General features: G+C 39.2%; 1 protein-coding gene across 3 annotated transcripts in view; it reads right to left on the reverse strand.

The window, feature by feature from the left end:
- Positions 1-272: 272 nt before the first annotated feature.
- The window catches only part of STRN (striatin), a 176,845-nt gene continuing 161,907 nt past the window's right edge, over positions 273-15,210 (reverse strand). For 2 of the 3 annotated variants that reach the window (XM_068231973.1, XM_068231972.1), the window contains 5 exons: positions 11,191-11,358; positions 9,783-9,923; positions 9,209-9,316; positions 7,788-7,874; positions 273-5,635 (listed from right to left, as the gene is read on the reverse strand). In XM_068231973.1, the coding sequence (XP_068088074.1) occupies positions 5,466-5,635; positions 7,788-7,874; positions 9,209-9,316; positions 9,783-9,923; positions 11,191-11,358 (674 nt within the window). In that variant the 3' untranslated portion in view covers positions 273-5,465. The remainder of the gene's footprint in view (positions 5,636-7,787; positions 7,875-9,208; positions 9,317-9,782; positions 9,924-11,190; positions 11,359-15,210) is intronic. The other variant, XR_011019406.1, reaches the window with a different exon arrangement.

A 15,210-nucleotide genomic window follows, 5' to 3' on the forward strand; every position in this document is an offset into this window, starting at 1 on the left:
TCTTGGCAGGGAACGATCACATTCCCTGGTGATCTCTGCCCCAGGACTTGAAGCCAATCGGCGTTAGGCGGTCCTGGTGGAGCAACTCAGCGGCCGCCAATTGGGGTGAGGCAGTCGCAGAATGGTTAATATAGGACGTGTGTACCATGCTTTAGAAAATCAACCTCAATGCACTGCCATTGGATAACAACAAAAAGCAACATTCATGGTTTCCTTGCCATTGTAAAATGGCATGATGTACTGAATTAAATAAACTACGCAACCAGAAGATGTAACATTACTTGGAATTTTATCAACATATATTCATTTTAAAACAGATGCCATAAAAAAGTGTGTCGATTACAATATATACCTCCAATGTGTTTCCCTTTATTGATTTGCAAATTAAAAATGAACCATTGCTAGTCTGCTTTGCCCAGCACTTGTTAAATATTTCGGTTCACTTCACTAATACTCAAATTCAAAAGGATGTCAAACAAAACTGTGGAGTTGGCCAGATCCCACGCTGCAGACAGCAAAACAACATTTCAGTGCTTTCCATAGATTCTACAATCCAAATATACTGCGTCATCTATGTACAGATTCACAAATAATGATGCTATGGGACACATCATTTGCTGCATGTATCTGAATTAAAACAAATGGAGAAATGTGCAATTTGTTATTCAACCAAATTCACTATACTTGCCAGTACATCACAACTAAAAAAATGTATTTTCAGTAAGACAATATTAAAAAATAGGGTGAACTGGGGAAATTGTACATTTATTTTTCCAAGTTTTACATTTTCTGAATTTGTTTTCCTGTGTTCCTTGTGTGCACATAATGATTTATTAACGGAAGATGATTGCAAACTCATTAGCCATTTACCTTCTATATAAGGCGTTTTATTCCTCTTTTTAAATAAAAGGCACCTTTCCCATTCCCTCATATTATGTATCTAATTAAACTACAATAGACTGACATGTGGTCTTGTTCTCTGGTTTAAGTTTAAATAGCCAGTTTTTACTTACATTCAAATTCTAATCAACTAAATATTACAGTCAGTAAAACAAGCATGCCAACTTAAGATGTATGTACATCAAATTGAAACAGCTGTAATTGTATATCGTATGTAACAGCAAAATATTCAAGCCCATACCATCATCTTGTGTACACAGGAGAACTCAATACAAAAGATTAAAATGCACCCATCAGAGTCATCCCATACTAGACACATTTAATATATGTTTACAATATATATATATTTATATTTATATATAATATACATCGTTTTAGAATTTCCAAATAAATCTTTGCAATTACTTTGTCTAAAAAGAAAGGAGGAAAAAAAAAAAGGTCAAATCCACAATCCACAATTCCAATGTCTAAGTAAAAAGCCTTATGCTGTATGTTTCTTTAACAAACCCGAAACAGAATAAAAATTTGGTAATCTTAGTGGTAATTCATTACAACTTGATTTAATAAACTTTTATTATTTTAAAGGGTTAGCCTACACTCAACTATTTTTCAATGTCTGGTAGATGAGGAGAATTGAACTACATCCTGGTTTCTTGCATCTCGTAAGAGACTCTGCTGATGACACAAATACTCTGGAATTCTCAGGTCTACATAAAAACTGCAACCATTATGAGACTGTGCCACATTCAGTTTTACTAGATAGTCAATAAGATTCTAATGATTTCGGCTAGCATGCAAAATTGCATAAAATGTGGAATATTCGGCTAGCATGCAAAATTGCATAAAAGGTGGAATATTCGGCTAGCATGCAAAATTGCATAAAAGGTGGAATAGCAAATCATTGACCACTGCTATTTTAAACCCATGATTATTGCCTATGACCACTGCAAAGTGTACAGAAACAGTCAAGGCTAATGAAGGTGGGTTCAAAGCTGGAGTCAAGTGATTTATTTTACCAGGAGGTCATTCAGTACACCAGACTCTGCATAAAAATTAAATATTTAGGAGTAAGCTGACCCTTCAAAACAAATAACTTAACACAGGCTAAGAGTTTTTCCAAGCTGTTTGGAGCAAGACTTCGCAACAGCCAAAGATCAGTGTGTTTCACATTTAAGTCCATTTGCATTTTTATACAATAAAAAGGTATTCATGATAATCATTAAAGTGATAGAGCAATGTTTGTTCAGCACTCAGGTATCTGAAGGTTATACTAGCTATGAATCTGGCAATCTAAATGATCGCTGAGAAAAAAAAGTCTTCTATTACCCTAAAGTATCCCGGTAGAGGGGAATAAACCACATTTGCTAGGAAATGAAGCAAGAGCAAATTCTTATCACTATTAATGGAGATTTGGCATGCTATTTTCCCTCACACATGACTTTTGCAAGGAGAAACGATAATGTAAACAGTACTGGAATCCAAAGCAACCTTATTAGCGTACAGCAGCCAAATCAGCAAAAGATGGTTATAATTGGTGCTGAAGAGTAACTGTAGAGTAACTCCTTAGGTATACTTGATGAATGAATTAGAAAGTTCCAGCACCTGTTAGATGTGAATGCATGGGGGGTTGATACACTGATCTAGAGATTATATGGTTGCCAAGGCTGGCTCAATTCATATTGCCAACTCCATTTTACACGTGAGGTTCAAGTATCCCTGACGTACTGCACCAAATATCACTGCACTCACACAATACAAGGGGATTAGAAAGTCACCAAACATCTGCATAAATGACAAACTGGGGATACATTTATAAAAGCGAAAGCAGGAGATTTATAAATTACCAGGTTTGATTGAATTGCAAAGATGAAAGTGCACATTTCACTGGGAATGAACTTTTGGTCATGATGCAGCCTCTGAGGTGTCTCTGTGCTGGGTCTGTTGAAAGTCAGCAGTTTTGCCAGGAAGCAAAGAAATGCTATAGTGTTTTAGGTTATACAGTAGATGTTAAGTAGTCTTTCTCCTATGTACCACTTAGTGCCCATAACCTAACAATATAGTGTACTACATGCGGCTGTGCAGCTTTCTGCAGTCCTTGTGACCTTTGTTCACTGAGAGGGAAATGGCCACACAGTGGACTAAAATCCTGGAATAAATACTTTTTACCAAAGTTACCAATTCGCACAGCAGAGCACCATATAAATGGCTGAAAATTGATGCTCTTTGGGTGATAGTTTGTTAAAGACGGAGATGCAGCACAGCATGTACGGTGTATATGGGCTGTAATTTACGCATTAAGTGTCCACATTACCTCTGTGATAATCACAGGCTGTAAAGAACTGCTGAAATTAATTCAGCCCATTCATCCTCAGCTCTAGAAGTGAATTATGCTGTGCATGCATTTGTCTGGCCTCAGTATGTGTGAATGGGGCATTCTGCAAGTATGAAGCGCAATGGGTATGAAGCCAACTGTGAACTGGCAACTTTTCAGGTTTATGGGTCCTCATGGTGCATGTTTTCCTAGATAGAAACAAATGTGTCATCTGTGATATTTTGGGAGCAGTACACTATTGTTGTGATCCAATCATTTAAGGCAGCCATACACTGGTCGATGTGCCATCAGATCGACCAGCTGACAGATCCCTATCTGATCGAATCTGATCAGAGAGGGATCGTATGGCTGCCTTTCCTGCAAACAGATTGTGAATCGATTTCAGCCTGAAACCGATCACAATCTGTTGTGGTGGTGCTGCCGCCGCTCCCCCCGCCGGTATACATTACCTGAGGCTGGCTCCCGGGCGTGATGTCCCCGTCATGTGGCACCTCTGGCTCCGGCATCCGCATAGAACTTAAGCTATCACACCAGTGACAGCGGAAGTTCAAATAGAGCGCCCTCTAGTTGTACTTCCGCTGTCACTGGCATGACAGCGGAAGTTATACGAGGATGCCGGAGGTGCCATGACGGGAGCAGTGACGGACGGGATGCCCGGGAGCCAGCCTCAGGTAATGTATACCTGATCGGATCGGCCGCCGCTAGCGACGCGCTCCCTACCCGCGGGCAATCGAGGGTAATTTCCCGCACGGCGCGATCGACGGACCGATCCGATTTCGGGAGGAAATCGGATCGGCGGGTGCGTGTTGCGCGAACGATTGGCAGCAGATTCGATCCCAGTGATCGAATCTGCTGTCGAAACTGCCGCAAATCGGGCCAGTGTATGGCCACCTTAAGTCTTGCTGATACAGCCTCTAAAATAAGTGCTCTGCATGTGTTTCTATGCAGAGTGGCTGACTTCAAAGGGAAGTACTAAGCTGAATGATCCAACACACCAACACTCAGCGGTTTATCTGCTCCATACTGTGCTATCCCTCTTTTAGTGATCCCTGCAGCATCTGACATTGGCAATTTCTTTCCTCTACTTTGAGAATATATTTTAAAGCCAGGTGGAACTTTGGCCAGACAAATGCAGCCTTTACAGAACCTTAGAGTTGTGTGTAATGTGCACTTTCTTACCAGAATACTTATTTTTTTATTGACATTTTGTAAACATTTTTCTATTGATCATAAACCTGGCATCATACTGGTTGAACTAAGTGAGAAGGCCAGTTTAGCAGATGTTTACGTTAGAAAATTATCCTTGCAGGTGCTGTAGGACATGTCAGGCAAGCACAGAGGCGCAACAATTCTAAAATGTCCCTTGTAAGACAGGTTTTACTAACTATCATCAAATGAAAGAAATGAATAACCTGCCTGGGATAAACAAGTTAAGGTTGACACAGAGAACCATAACCTTTACCAAAATCATTTACATTAAACAATTTTAAATGCAGATAGTACAAAAAACAAAAAAAAACAAAAAACAGTATTATGAAGCCAGTTTTAGGACACATATTCCAAGTGTTTTACCCTTTCCGTATCAAATAACTGTTTGTAGATGTACATTCAGAGAACACAAAGCACTGGAGTCACAAAATAATTAAAAGACAAATGTTCTTTTGTATTTTTATACACTGATCTGACATGTTGCTAGCTGCCCACACCAGAAAGGAACTTGCTTCTATTAGAATAACCTGCTCCACCATGAGAAAGATGCACCGTGCGATCTGTGCCAGAGTGTTCCCAAGCTTGCAAGAGGTCTAAGAGACAGGGGAACAGTAAGTACTTTCACGTTGTGTTTCCTATTTAGCCACCATTTCACTGGCAAGCCTTTTTCTTCTAATATGTTCCAATTGCCACACTCACAACATGCTGGAAGATGGGGACTAGTTTGATCCAGGCCTGCCTGGTCAAATTTGCACTCTTAAAAATAAAACGCTGCTACTGTAGCTCAGAGGTCATTTGAAAGACAGAATCCTGGCTCTGAGCACCTGTCACGTTCACAGCACCCTGAACAAACCATTAGATCAGAAAACAGCACCCAGCAAAACTAAACCCACAACATTGTTTTTGCATTGTGTCCTGATCATTGAACACAAGAAGAAAAGAAAGGCGGTTAAATCCATTAGTTGCATGTCTCTGGTTCCATGTGGCTGCTTGGGTAAAGTAAAAGCTACTAGTAAGACTGATGTCATACAAAAACTTTGGCAAGTGCATCAGCGCCTGCACTGGCAATGTAGCATTTGGATGGGTGGAATGCCACATCATGGATTGACTCGTCAGATTTTTTACGGTGAGCTGTAAATTCCTGTATGCAGGTCTTGCTTTCCAGGTTCCATAAACGTATAGAACAGTCATGACCTGCGAAAAACAAGATAATTAGCTTAAGAAAATGAAAAGGTAAAAATTGTTTTTGCATAAGTTATCTAGCTACACAGAATGTTTTGTTCAGGTTCTACAGCTATGATGAATGTAAATGTGGCTATACAAGGTTCAATTTTTCCATTTCTTCCTGTTTTTGTTGCAGTGATTGATTTCAGCTATTACAGAGAAGCTTTTGATTATTGTACCACGCATGTATGTTCAGTTTTAGTGAAACAAAGTACAAATATTGATCAAAAGTTTTTTTGATCACTGCAACATTCAATAAGAAATTATGATGCAAAAAAAGAGGTTTGATATATTCCTTAAAAGTCAACTTGCTGCCCAGTCAAATTTTGAAAAAAAAAAAAAAAAGTGTCAAAGTTCAATAAGTAAATATGATACAGCACTGTCCTACACCCTCACAATATTTCAATTTTAGTGAAAATCCGATAGAAGCCTTCAACATGGCACATCATTACTGTATATTCTGGCGTATAAGACTACTTTTTAACCCTTGAAAATCTTTTGAAAAGTCAGGGGGCGTCATATACGCCGGGTGTCATGCCGGGTGATACGCCCTTTGCTGTTAGAGACTCAGATCTCGTTGCTGAGGACAGTAGTGAAGTGGCGCAGGCGCACATGTGCGACATCTGAGAGGCAGTGAAGGAGGTAAATAGGATACAAGCATGGGCCAGATGGGTGAAAGAGACGTGTTTTATGGGCACAGCGCAAGCTGTTCTTCCATACCGCCCTGATAAGCCGGTAGACAAGAAGAGCTGAGCAACCCACTTAGGGAGAGTTGACCAATCCAACCAGTCAATCCCCTATATACTGTTGTATACTGGGTACCACATACAGTACAGCACCAGTATCTGTTCATACATAGCATCATATGTTTTTTTTCCAACATCTATTTGGTGTGTGTTGGAAGAGGGGTAGTCTTATTCAGCAAGTATATCCCAAACGCTATATTTTAACTTAAAAAGTTGGGGGGTCATCTTATACGCCCAGTCGTCTTATACGCGGGAATATACGGCAATTTGAGAAAAGCAATCAACAATCAATTGATATAATAAAAAAAAAAAAAAACATCAGAAACACAGGAAAATAGATTTGCTTAAATTTTGTATGGCCATCGTAAAGATTTATTGTTAAATTTTCTAAATGGGTATGCTTACACATAATTGCACTACACAGAGGCAGTAGGGTGGCCTTCAGAATAGCCCATTTCAGTATCTATTGCTATATGGTTCTGAAAGCCTGACTGAAGAACTATTGACTCACTAATTAAGGGAAGATGACCAGTCACAGAGATAACTCGGCGGGGTACAGCTGCTTCCAATGAATATGCAACTGATTGCTCTACCGACTGTTTCCCCAAAAAATAAGACAGGGCCTTATATTAATTTTCTCTCCATAAGATGTGCTAGGGCCTATTTTCAGGGAATGTCTTACATTTCTATGAACACACAAATTCCTGTGCTGTGTGTCCTCCTGCCTTCCCCACCTCTTCCTCTACTGGATCCAACTCTTGTGTGCCCGTGTCCCCCTTGTACCTTTAGTTTTGTCCTGGTGTCCCCCATGTCCTCCTGGTGCCCCTTTATTCCTTCTCTTACCACCAAGCTCCATGTTGTGTTGTACCTCCTGTCCTCTGATGTCCCTCTGCATCCTCTTTCCTCCTGCTCCATGTCACTTTGTCCCCAGGCTTCAGGCTATGTGGATGAGATACTGCAACATGTGTTACTACTGGAGCTGATGGTCTCGCAGTCTGGACCATGGCTCTGCTATTTACGATTGTCCCCTTGACGGAGCAATGGTCCCACCTGCGAGACCATTGCTCCAGTAATAACAGAAAATTTCCCCTTACAACCTCTATGGCTTATAATTTGAGCATGCTTGAAATTCCTGTTAAGGCTTACTTCCGGGGAATGTCTTTTTTTTAGGGAAACATGGTAGCAGATACAACCTTCTGAAGGATGGCTAAGAAGGAGAAATGTTAAAATTTCCATGTGCAGTCTGTAAATTGCTCCTCCCACTGTGTGCCTCCATTTCAAGTTATGTACTGAGCAAGTAGCCACTACATTTTATTTTTTCATTTCAAAAATAGCAGCATTAACGTTATACAGCAACTCATTCCAAAAATACTCACTCCCAGACATTAAGTACAATCCATTGGGATCAACAGCTAAACTTGTTACGGCATCTAAGTGAGCAACCATTGAATGAATCAGTTTTCCTAGAGAAAGAAGAAATATATATTAAAAACCAAAAGAAAAACATTGCTCGTTTATTAAAAATAAAAGTGGTCATTGTATTTCAGTGGCTGAGATTCATTTCCTGCTAATCAAAGATTATTTATCCAGAATCAAAGAGATAATTATTAGCTTCATTGATAAAAGCGCCAACATATTACACAGCCCTGTACAATAAATAGGGGAGACAATACAAATGTTAATGTATTTGATCTAAAAACTGCGTATATTTCAACCATTTTAATGAAAAACAAAGAAGTTATACATTCAGTTATAAACAAAAAAGTTTTCTAGTTTTTATTTTACATTTGTTTGGATGCTTGACGTGAAACTGGCAGTATTTCACCCGACAGTTAATCACCTTTCGTTTGAGAGCGAAGGGCTATGTGATGTCAGCCTTTGTTCCATTTTCAGCCATACTAAGACACACCATTTGCTTCATGTGGTACTCCTTTAGTTTTAGACACATCTAGCTTTCCTACACTTGAATAGTCCAAACCAGTTCCAGTATGAATTAGGTCATTCATTGAACTCTAACAATGCATCAATCTACCTAGTTAACCAGTATGAAAGCAGATATCAGCTGGATGAAGCGGATGACTAGATCCATAACATTTAAAGAAAACCTGAACTGAAAATTAAAAGTCAAAATAAACATACACACGTCATGCTTACCTCTTGTGTAGTCTACTCATCAATCTCTTTCTCCTCTCCTGCTTCCTGTTTGTCCACTGTGATCAAGGGAATTCTCTGTCCTCCATTTTGAAAATGGCCATTACCCCATGACAGCTTTCTGGTCAGCACACTGTTAAACTGTAACATCGCCCTCTTGAGCAATAGGGAAACATGGACATTACCGGCCATATCAGTTGTCCACTCAGCTATAACTGACAGCAACTGATATATTTCAGTTCTGACAAAATGTTGTCAGAACTGGAAGGTATTATTGTCAGATGAAAATGGTGAGCTTCTGAGAGGAATTGATGGCAAGGTAACTATTTAATGTTCATTTGAAGTTACCTCATGTGTTTATTTTAAATAATTTTACTCAGTACAGGTTCCCTTTAAAGACTTAAAGCCCCTGTCCAAACAAAAATGTCATATTGCCTTCCCCCTCCAACTAGAGGAGTACCACAAGTTAAAGTTTCTATAATGCTTGTACATAAAGAGTGAGCATAAGTGGCAGGGCAGCCGTGCTGCGCTTTGCAACAGAAGGTGGTAAGTGGCAACATTTCTGTCAATTATGACACATTAACAGGGTCTGAGTATAATTCCAAATATTTTAATTATATGCTATTCAAGTAGAAAAATACAATACCTGTATTGTTATCATAGAATTTTATATGACGGTCTTCATGAGCAGTAATGCTAATCGGAAGAGTCGGATGGCTGATTACTCTATTTATCTGGCAGCTAGCATTAACACCTACAGGGAATATAAACACACAAGTTATTTCAGCTAATAATCATTTCTATGTAAAAATTGCATGCACCATGCTTTTCTGAAACACTTCCATATCAAACAGCCCAAGTAGTCTTGACAAAAACCCCAGAGAATACTGAAGTCACTATTCCAGCTTTCTGTACGGCGGGGAAATGAGCTGCTGTATGAATGGTGTTTACTGCTTAGCTTATTCCACTTGTTCTTTTACTAAATAGAAAATTCAGCACTTATCCAAGTAGGGGGGGCCTATCAAACGATCTACAGCTTACTAGTTGCTTAACAGAATAAATGTAACTTGAGGTATGTAATCTATTCAGCAGTATCAGATCAATAACACGCTCCTGTGTATCCCCCCCTCCCCCCCCCAAAAAAAAAAAACAAAAAAAAACAAAGAAGAAAAAAAAAGGCTATGAAAGAAAATATCAGTTTTTGTTATAACAAACTATACCTGTTTCTATGCAGGACTCTAACGTTAGGACTTTTTGATGGGTCTCCATGTTGAAGATGCTTGTGTGACCACTACTAAATGAGGCAACCATATGAGCTGGGTCACTACTTACTAGGTCCACAGAGGAAGGTATTCCTAGCTCTGCACAAAATGAAAAAGCCAATAAATTAATGTGTGGTATAAGGAAACACAGATGTTTACTATTACAGTATTTTTACACCAATATTCTCACTATCAGTAAATGTTTTTATTTACTTTATTATATTAGTAAATAATACTTATTTGTATACTAATATTTCTAAATAATTTATCTGTATAGTACAGGCTTTCTCAACCAGGGTTCCTTGAGGACTCTGCAGGGGTTCCTTGGCATTTTACCCCATCGTGGGGGAAGTATAATAGAGCACACTATAATAGGTGGTACTGTAACAAGAAGCACTAAATTGGGGGGGTCAGGAGACAGTATAATAGGAGAAAGTGAAATTAGCAGCCTAACCTACTTAAAGACCATGCCTCCTAAAAAATAAATGTAGGGGTTCCTCGAGACCAAAAAATTGTTTGCAGGGGTTCCTTGAGATCCAAAAGTTATTACAGGGTTCCTCCAAGGTAAAAAGGTTGAGAAAGGCTGGTATAGTATATGTTTCAAATAAAGCTTATCCTTACTGTGAATCTATAATATTACATACTTGCCAGCTATTTCCATCACAACAGTGACAAAAGTGAGACGATCAAAGTGTGTGTGTGTGTATCTGCTGCATTATGTACTGTGCGCCTTGGGATCTATACTGGAGTAGTACCCAAAGGCATAGAAGAAATGGCATTCATTACTAAGCTGGGTAAACATCTTTAGAGTAAACTATTTAGTATACATATTATAGCAAAATAAAACACTCTTTCCTAGCAGATGTATAACAAACATGACTGGCAAATGTGCATAGCAATAAAGAAGCCAAAATGGCCCTAAGACAGGCAGATTCTGCGGTGTACACAAATCTGTCTGAACCAGGAAACTCCAACTACTGGTTGTAACTGCACAGGTAAACAATAGCTTCTCATTATTTGCTTCTGCTACAGTCATATTGCTGTGTATTAATCTGTTGTCAACTGGCCAGATTATAAAGGCGTTTATTTCTCTCACCACTACTACCCCACATTGTTTTGAGTCTCCCTTTCTTTGGTCACTATTAAGTGTCATTTCTGCAGTGAGGCTCAGTTAGAGCAGCAGATAGAAGGACAAGCTATGTAAACTAGAAATACATTTGTATTCTTTGTAAATGGCTTAAAAAAAAAAAAAAAAAAAAAAAACTAAATAGAAAAAAAAACTATTACTAAATCCACTAAGATAAAAAGAAAGCAAATTTTAAAAGGTATTTTGTGCATCTTCTCATTAATACAGTGGTTGGGTTACCTTGGCTATCATTAAATATAGTTAATGCTGGGGCAGCTTCTAATGCATTCCACACTCTTATAGTGCCATCTGCCGAGGCAGACAACAAACGGTGATGAGCAGCGCTGTACACCAGACCCCAAATAGCATCAGTGTGGCCTTCAAATGCCCCGCGAAGAACAGAAGGATCTAGTAAAAAGAGGAAAAAAACCACACATTGTCAAAACGAGAACAACTGTTGAACAAATTACAGAAACATGCTGTGATTCTGTTCTACATTGAGCCAATGAGAAATAACAGCTTTAGAATTCATGCACTGAAGTCTGTCTACACAGATCATAACATGAAAAAAATCTAAGCATTTCAAGTATTCATCACAGTCCTACTACTGAATAATGCTGCAGTTTGTCATTTCCTTTCGAGACAAAGGTATGCGGTTTGTCTTAAGGCTAGTACTTCCAGGATACAGAAAAATAGTTTTGAAAAAACTAAAAAAACTAAAAGGAAAATAACAGATCAGACAGAAATATCCCACTGAATATCTAAATATCTTGACATATTTAACAATACACGTTTCAAAGTAGAAAATCTGTATTTGTCCTGAACATCAATATAACTTTACAGAAATAATAATTACATAAATAAAAAATGAATAAAATAAATAAATAAAAAACCAACCTGCCTGGATCAGTATAAAACAATATTTCTTCAATAGTTTACATAACCTCCAAAATACATAGTTCTCTTGGAACATGAATTATGACCTACTAGCCCCATATATAAAGTTAGATTACTATTGCAGTTCAATAAGAATTCACTCACCTACATCCACTAATCACAGTGATCTGACAGTTTGGGTGAAGTATGACACATATCTCTGTACTAAGACTGACATTTCAGCCTGGTGACTTTGTTTTCCTATTAACGAGCATAACGTGTGATAGAGTAAACCTTCTTGGAGGGGAAATCTAAAGAAATCCATGAGAAGATTGACTGCGGTGTATAAGGATGAAGGCCTTCAAAGAACACTCCAGACAGGTTAGGGATAAAGTTAGAGAAATTTTAAGCAGGCTTAGGCTACAAAAAGATTTCCAAAGCCTTGAACATCCTCCGGAGCACTGTTCAAGCGATCATTCAGAAATGGAAGGAGTATGGCACAACTGTAAATCTACCAAGACAAGGCCGTCCACCTAAACTCACAGGCCGAACAAGGAGACCGTTGATCAGAAATGCAGTCAAGAGGCCCATGGTGACTCTGGACGAGCTGCAGAGACCTTCAGCTCAGGTGGGGGAATCTGCCCATAGGACAACTATAAGTCGTACACTGCACAAAGTTGGCCTTTATGGAAGTGGCGCAAAAAGAAAGCTATTGTTAACAGAAAAGCATATGAAGTCCCGTTTGCAGTTTGCCACAAGCCATGTGGGGGACACAGCAAACATGTGGAAGAAGGTGCTCTGGTCAGAGGAGACCAAAATGGAACTTTTTGGCCAAAATGGAAAACGCTATGTGTGGCGGAAAACTAACACTGCACATTACTCTGAGCACACCATTCCCACTGTCAAATATGGTGGTGGCAGCATCATGCTCTGGGGGTGCTTCTCTTCAGCAGGGACAGGGAAGCTGGTCAGGGTTGAGGGGAAGATGGATGGAGCAAAATACAGGGCAATCTTGGAAGAAAACCTTCGAGTCTGCAAAAGACTTGAGACTGGGGCGGAGGTTCACCTTCCAGCACGACAACGACCCTAAACATAAAGCCAGGGCAACAATGGAATGGTTTAAAACAAAACATATCCATGTGTTAGAATGGCCCAGTCAATGTCCAGATCTAAATCCAATTGAGAATCTGTGGCAAGATCTGAAAACTGCTGTTCAAACGCTGTCCATCTAATCTGACTGAGCTGGAGCTGTTTTGCAAAGAACAATGGGCAAGGATTTCAGTCTCTAGATGTGCAAAACTGGTAGAGACATACCCTAAAACACTGCCAGCTGTAATTGCAGCAAAAGGTGGTTCTACAAAGTATTGACTCAGGGGGCTGAATAATTACACACACCCCACTTTGCATTTTTTTGTTTTTTTTTAAAGGTTTGGAATCATGTATGATTTTCGTTCCACTTCTCACATGTACACCACTTTGTATTGGTCTTTCACGTGGAAATCCAATAAAATTGATTCATGTTTGTGGCAGTAATATGACAAAATGTGGAAAACTTCAAGGGGGCCGAATACTTTTGAAAACCACTGTATTGACAGACTACCTGCAGTTGCCTATAATGCCAGCTTACAAATGACCATAAAAAATAGCATCCGTAGTCTTGTGAATGGAAGGGGGAATAAAAAAGTGTAAAATTGCATGGTGGCTTCATAAAAAAAGAAAGAAAAAACTTTAAATCCTGAAAATAGGAGAGGGCAATTCTTTATTGAACCTCCCTTGGATCAACATTAGATAAGATGGACAACAAATTATTAGTTTAAGATGGATAGTCAATGAGATACCAATGATTATACATCTTATTCCAACTTTAAGCAAATTTAAAGGGAAGGTCTGATTAAAAATAGAAGAAAACAAAATAGATCTACTTACATGGGGCTTCCTCCAGCCCCTGTAGCAGATGCAGTGATGTGAAAAACTATTTCCCTCTTTCCTGATTTCTTATTCTTTTGCATGTTTGTCACACTTAAATGTTTCTGCTCATCAAAAACCGTTAACTAGTCAAAGATAACATAAATAAACACAAAATGCAGTTTTAAATGATGGTTTTTATTATTTAGTGAGGAAAAAACCCTCAAAACCTACATGGCCCTGTGTGAAAAAGAAATTGCCCCCTGAGCCTAATAACTGGTTGGGCCACCCTTAGCAGCAATAACTGCAATCAAGCATTTGCGATAACTTGCAACAAGTCTTTTACAGCGCTCTGGAGGAATTTTGGCCCACTCATCTTTGCAGAATTGTTGTAATTCAGCTTTATTTGAGGGTTTTCTAGCACGAACTGCCTTTTTAAGGTCATGCCACAACATCTCAATAGGATTCAGGTCAGGACTTTGACTAGGCCACTCCAAAGTCTTCATTTTGTTTTACTTCAGCCAATCAGAGGTGGATTTGCTGGTGTGTTTTGGGTCGTTGTCCTGCTGCAGCACCCAAGATCGCTTCAGCTTGAGTTGACGAACAGATGGCCGGACATTCTCCTTCAGGATTTTTTGGTAGACAGTAGAATTCATGGTTCCATCTATCAAAGCAAGCCTTCCAGGTCCTAAAGCAGCAAAACAACCCCAGATCCTCACACTACCACCACCATATTTTACTGTTGGTATGATGTTCTTTTGCTGAAATGCTGTGTTACTTCTACACCAGATGTATAGGGACACGCACCTTCCAAAAAGTTCAACTTTTGTCTCGTCGGTCCACAAGGTATTTTTCCCAAAAGTCTTGGCAATCATTGAGATGTTTTATAGCAAAATTTAGACAAGCCTTAAATGTTCTTTTTGCTTAAAAGTGGTTTGCGCCTTGGATATCTGCCATGCAGGCCTTTTTTGCCCAGTCTCTTTCTTATGGTGGAGTCGTCACCACTGACCTTAATTGAGGCAAGTGAGGCCTGCAGTTCTTTAGATGTTGTCCTGGGGTTTTTTGTGGCCTCTCGGATGAGTTTTCTCTGCGCTCTTGGGGTAATTTTGGTCGGCCGGCAACTCCTGGGAAGGTTCATCACTGTTCCATGTTTTTGCCATTTGTGGCTCTCACTGTGGTTCGCTGGAGTCCCAAAGCTTTAGAAATGGCTTTATAACCTTTACCAGACTGATAGATCTCAATTACTTTTGTTCTCATTTGTTCCTGAATTTCTTTGGATCTTGGCATGATGTCTAGCTTTTGAGGTGCTTTTGGTCTACTTCTCTGTGTCAGATAGCTCCAATTTAAGTGATTTCTTGATTGAAACAGGTGTGGCAGTAATCAGGCCTGGGGGTGACTACAAAAAGTGAACTAAGGTGTGATAAACCACAGTTAAGTTATTTTTTAACAAGGGGGGCAATCACTTTTTCACACAGGACC

The sequence above is a fragment of the Hyperolius riggenbachi genome, chromosome 4 (genome assembly GCF_040937935.1).
Source record: "Hyperolius riggenbachi isolate aHypRig1 chromosome 4, aHypRig1.pri, whole genome shotgun sequence".
Taxonomy (NCBI): Eukaryota; Metazoa; Chordata; class Amphibia; order Anura; family Hyperoliidae; genus Hyperolius; species Hyperolius riggenbachi.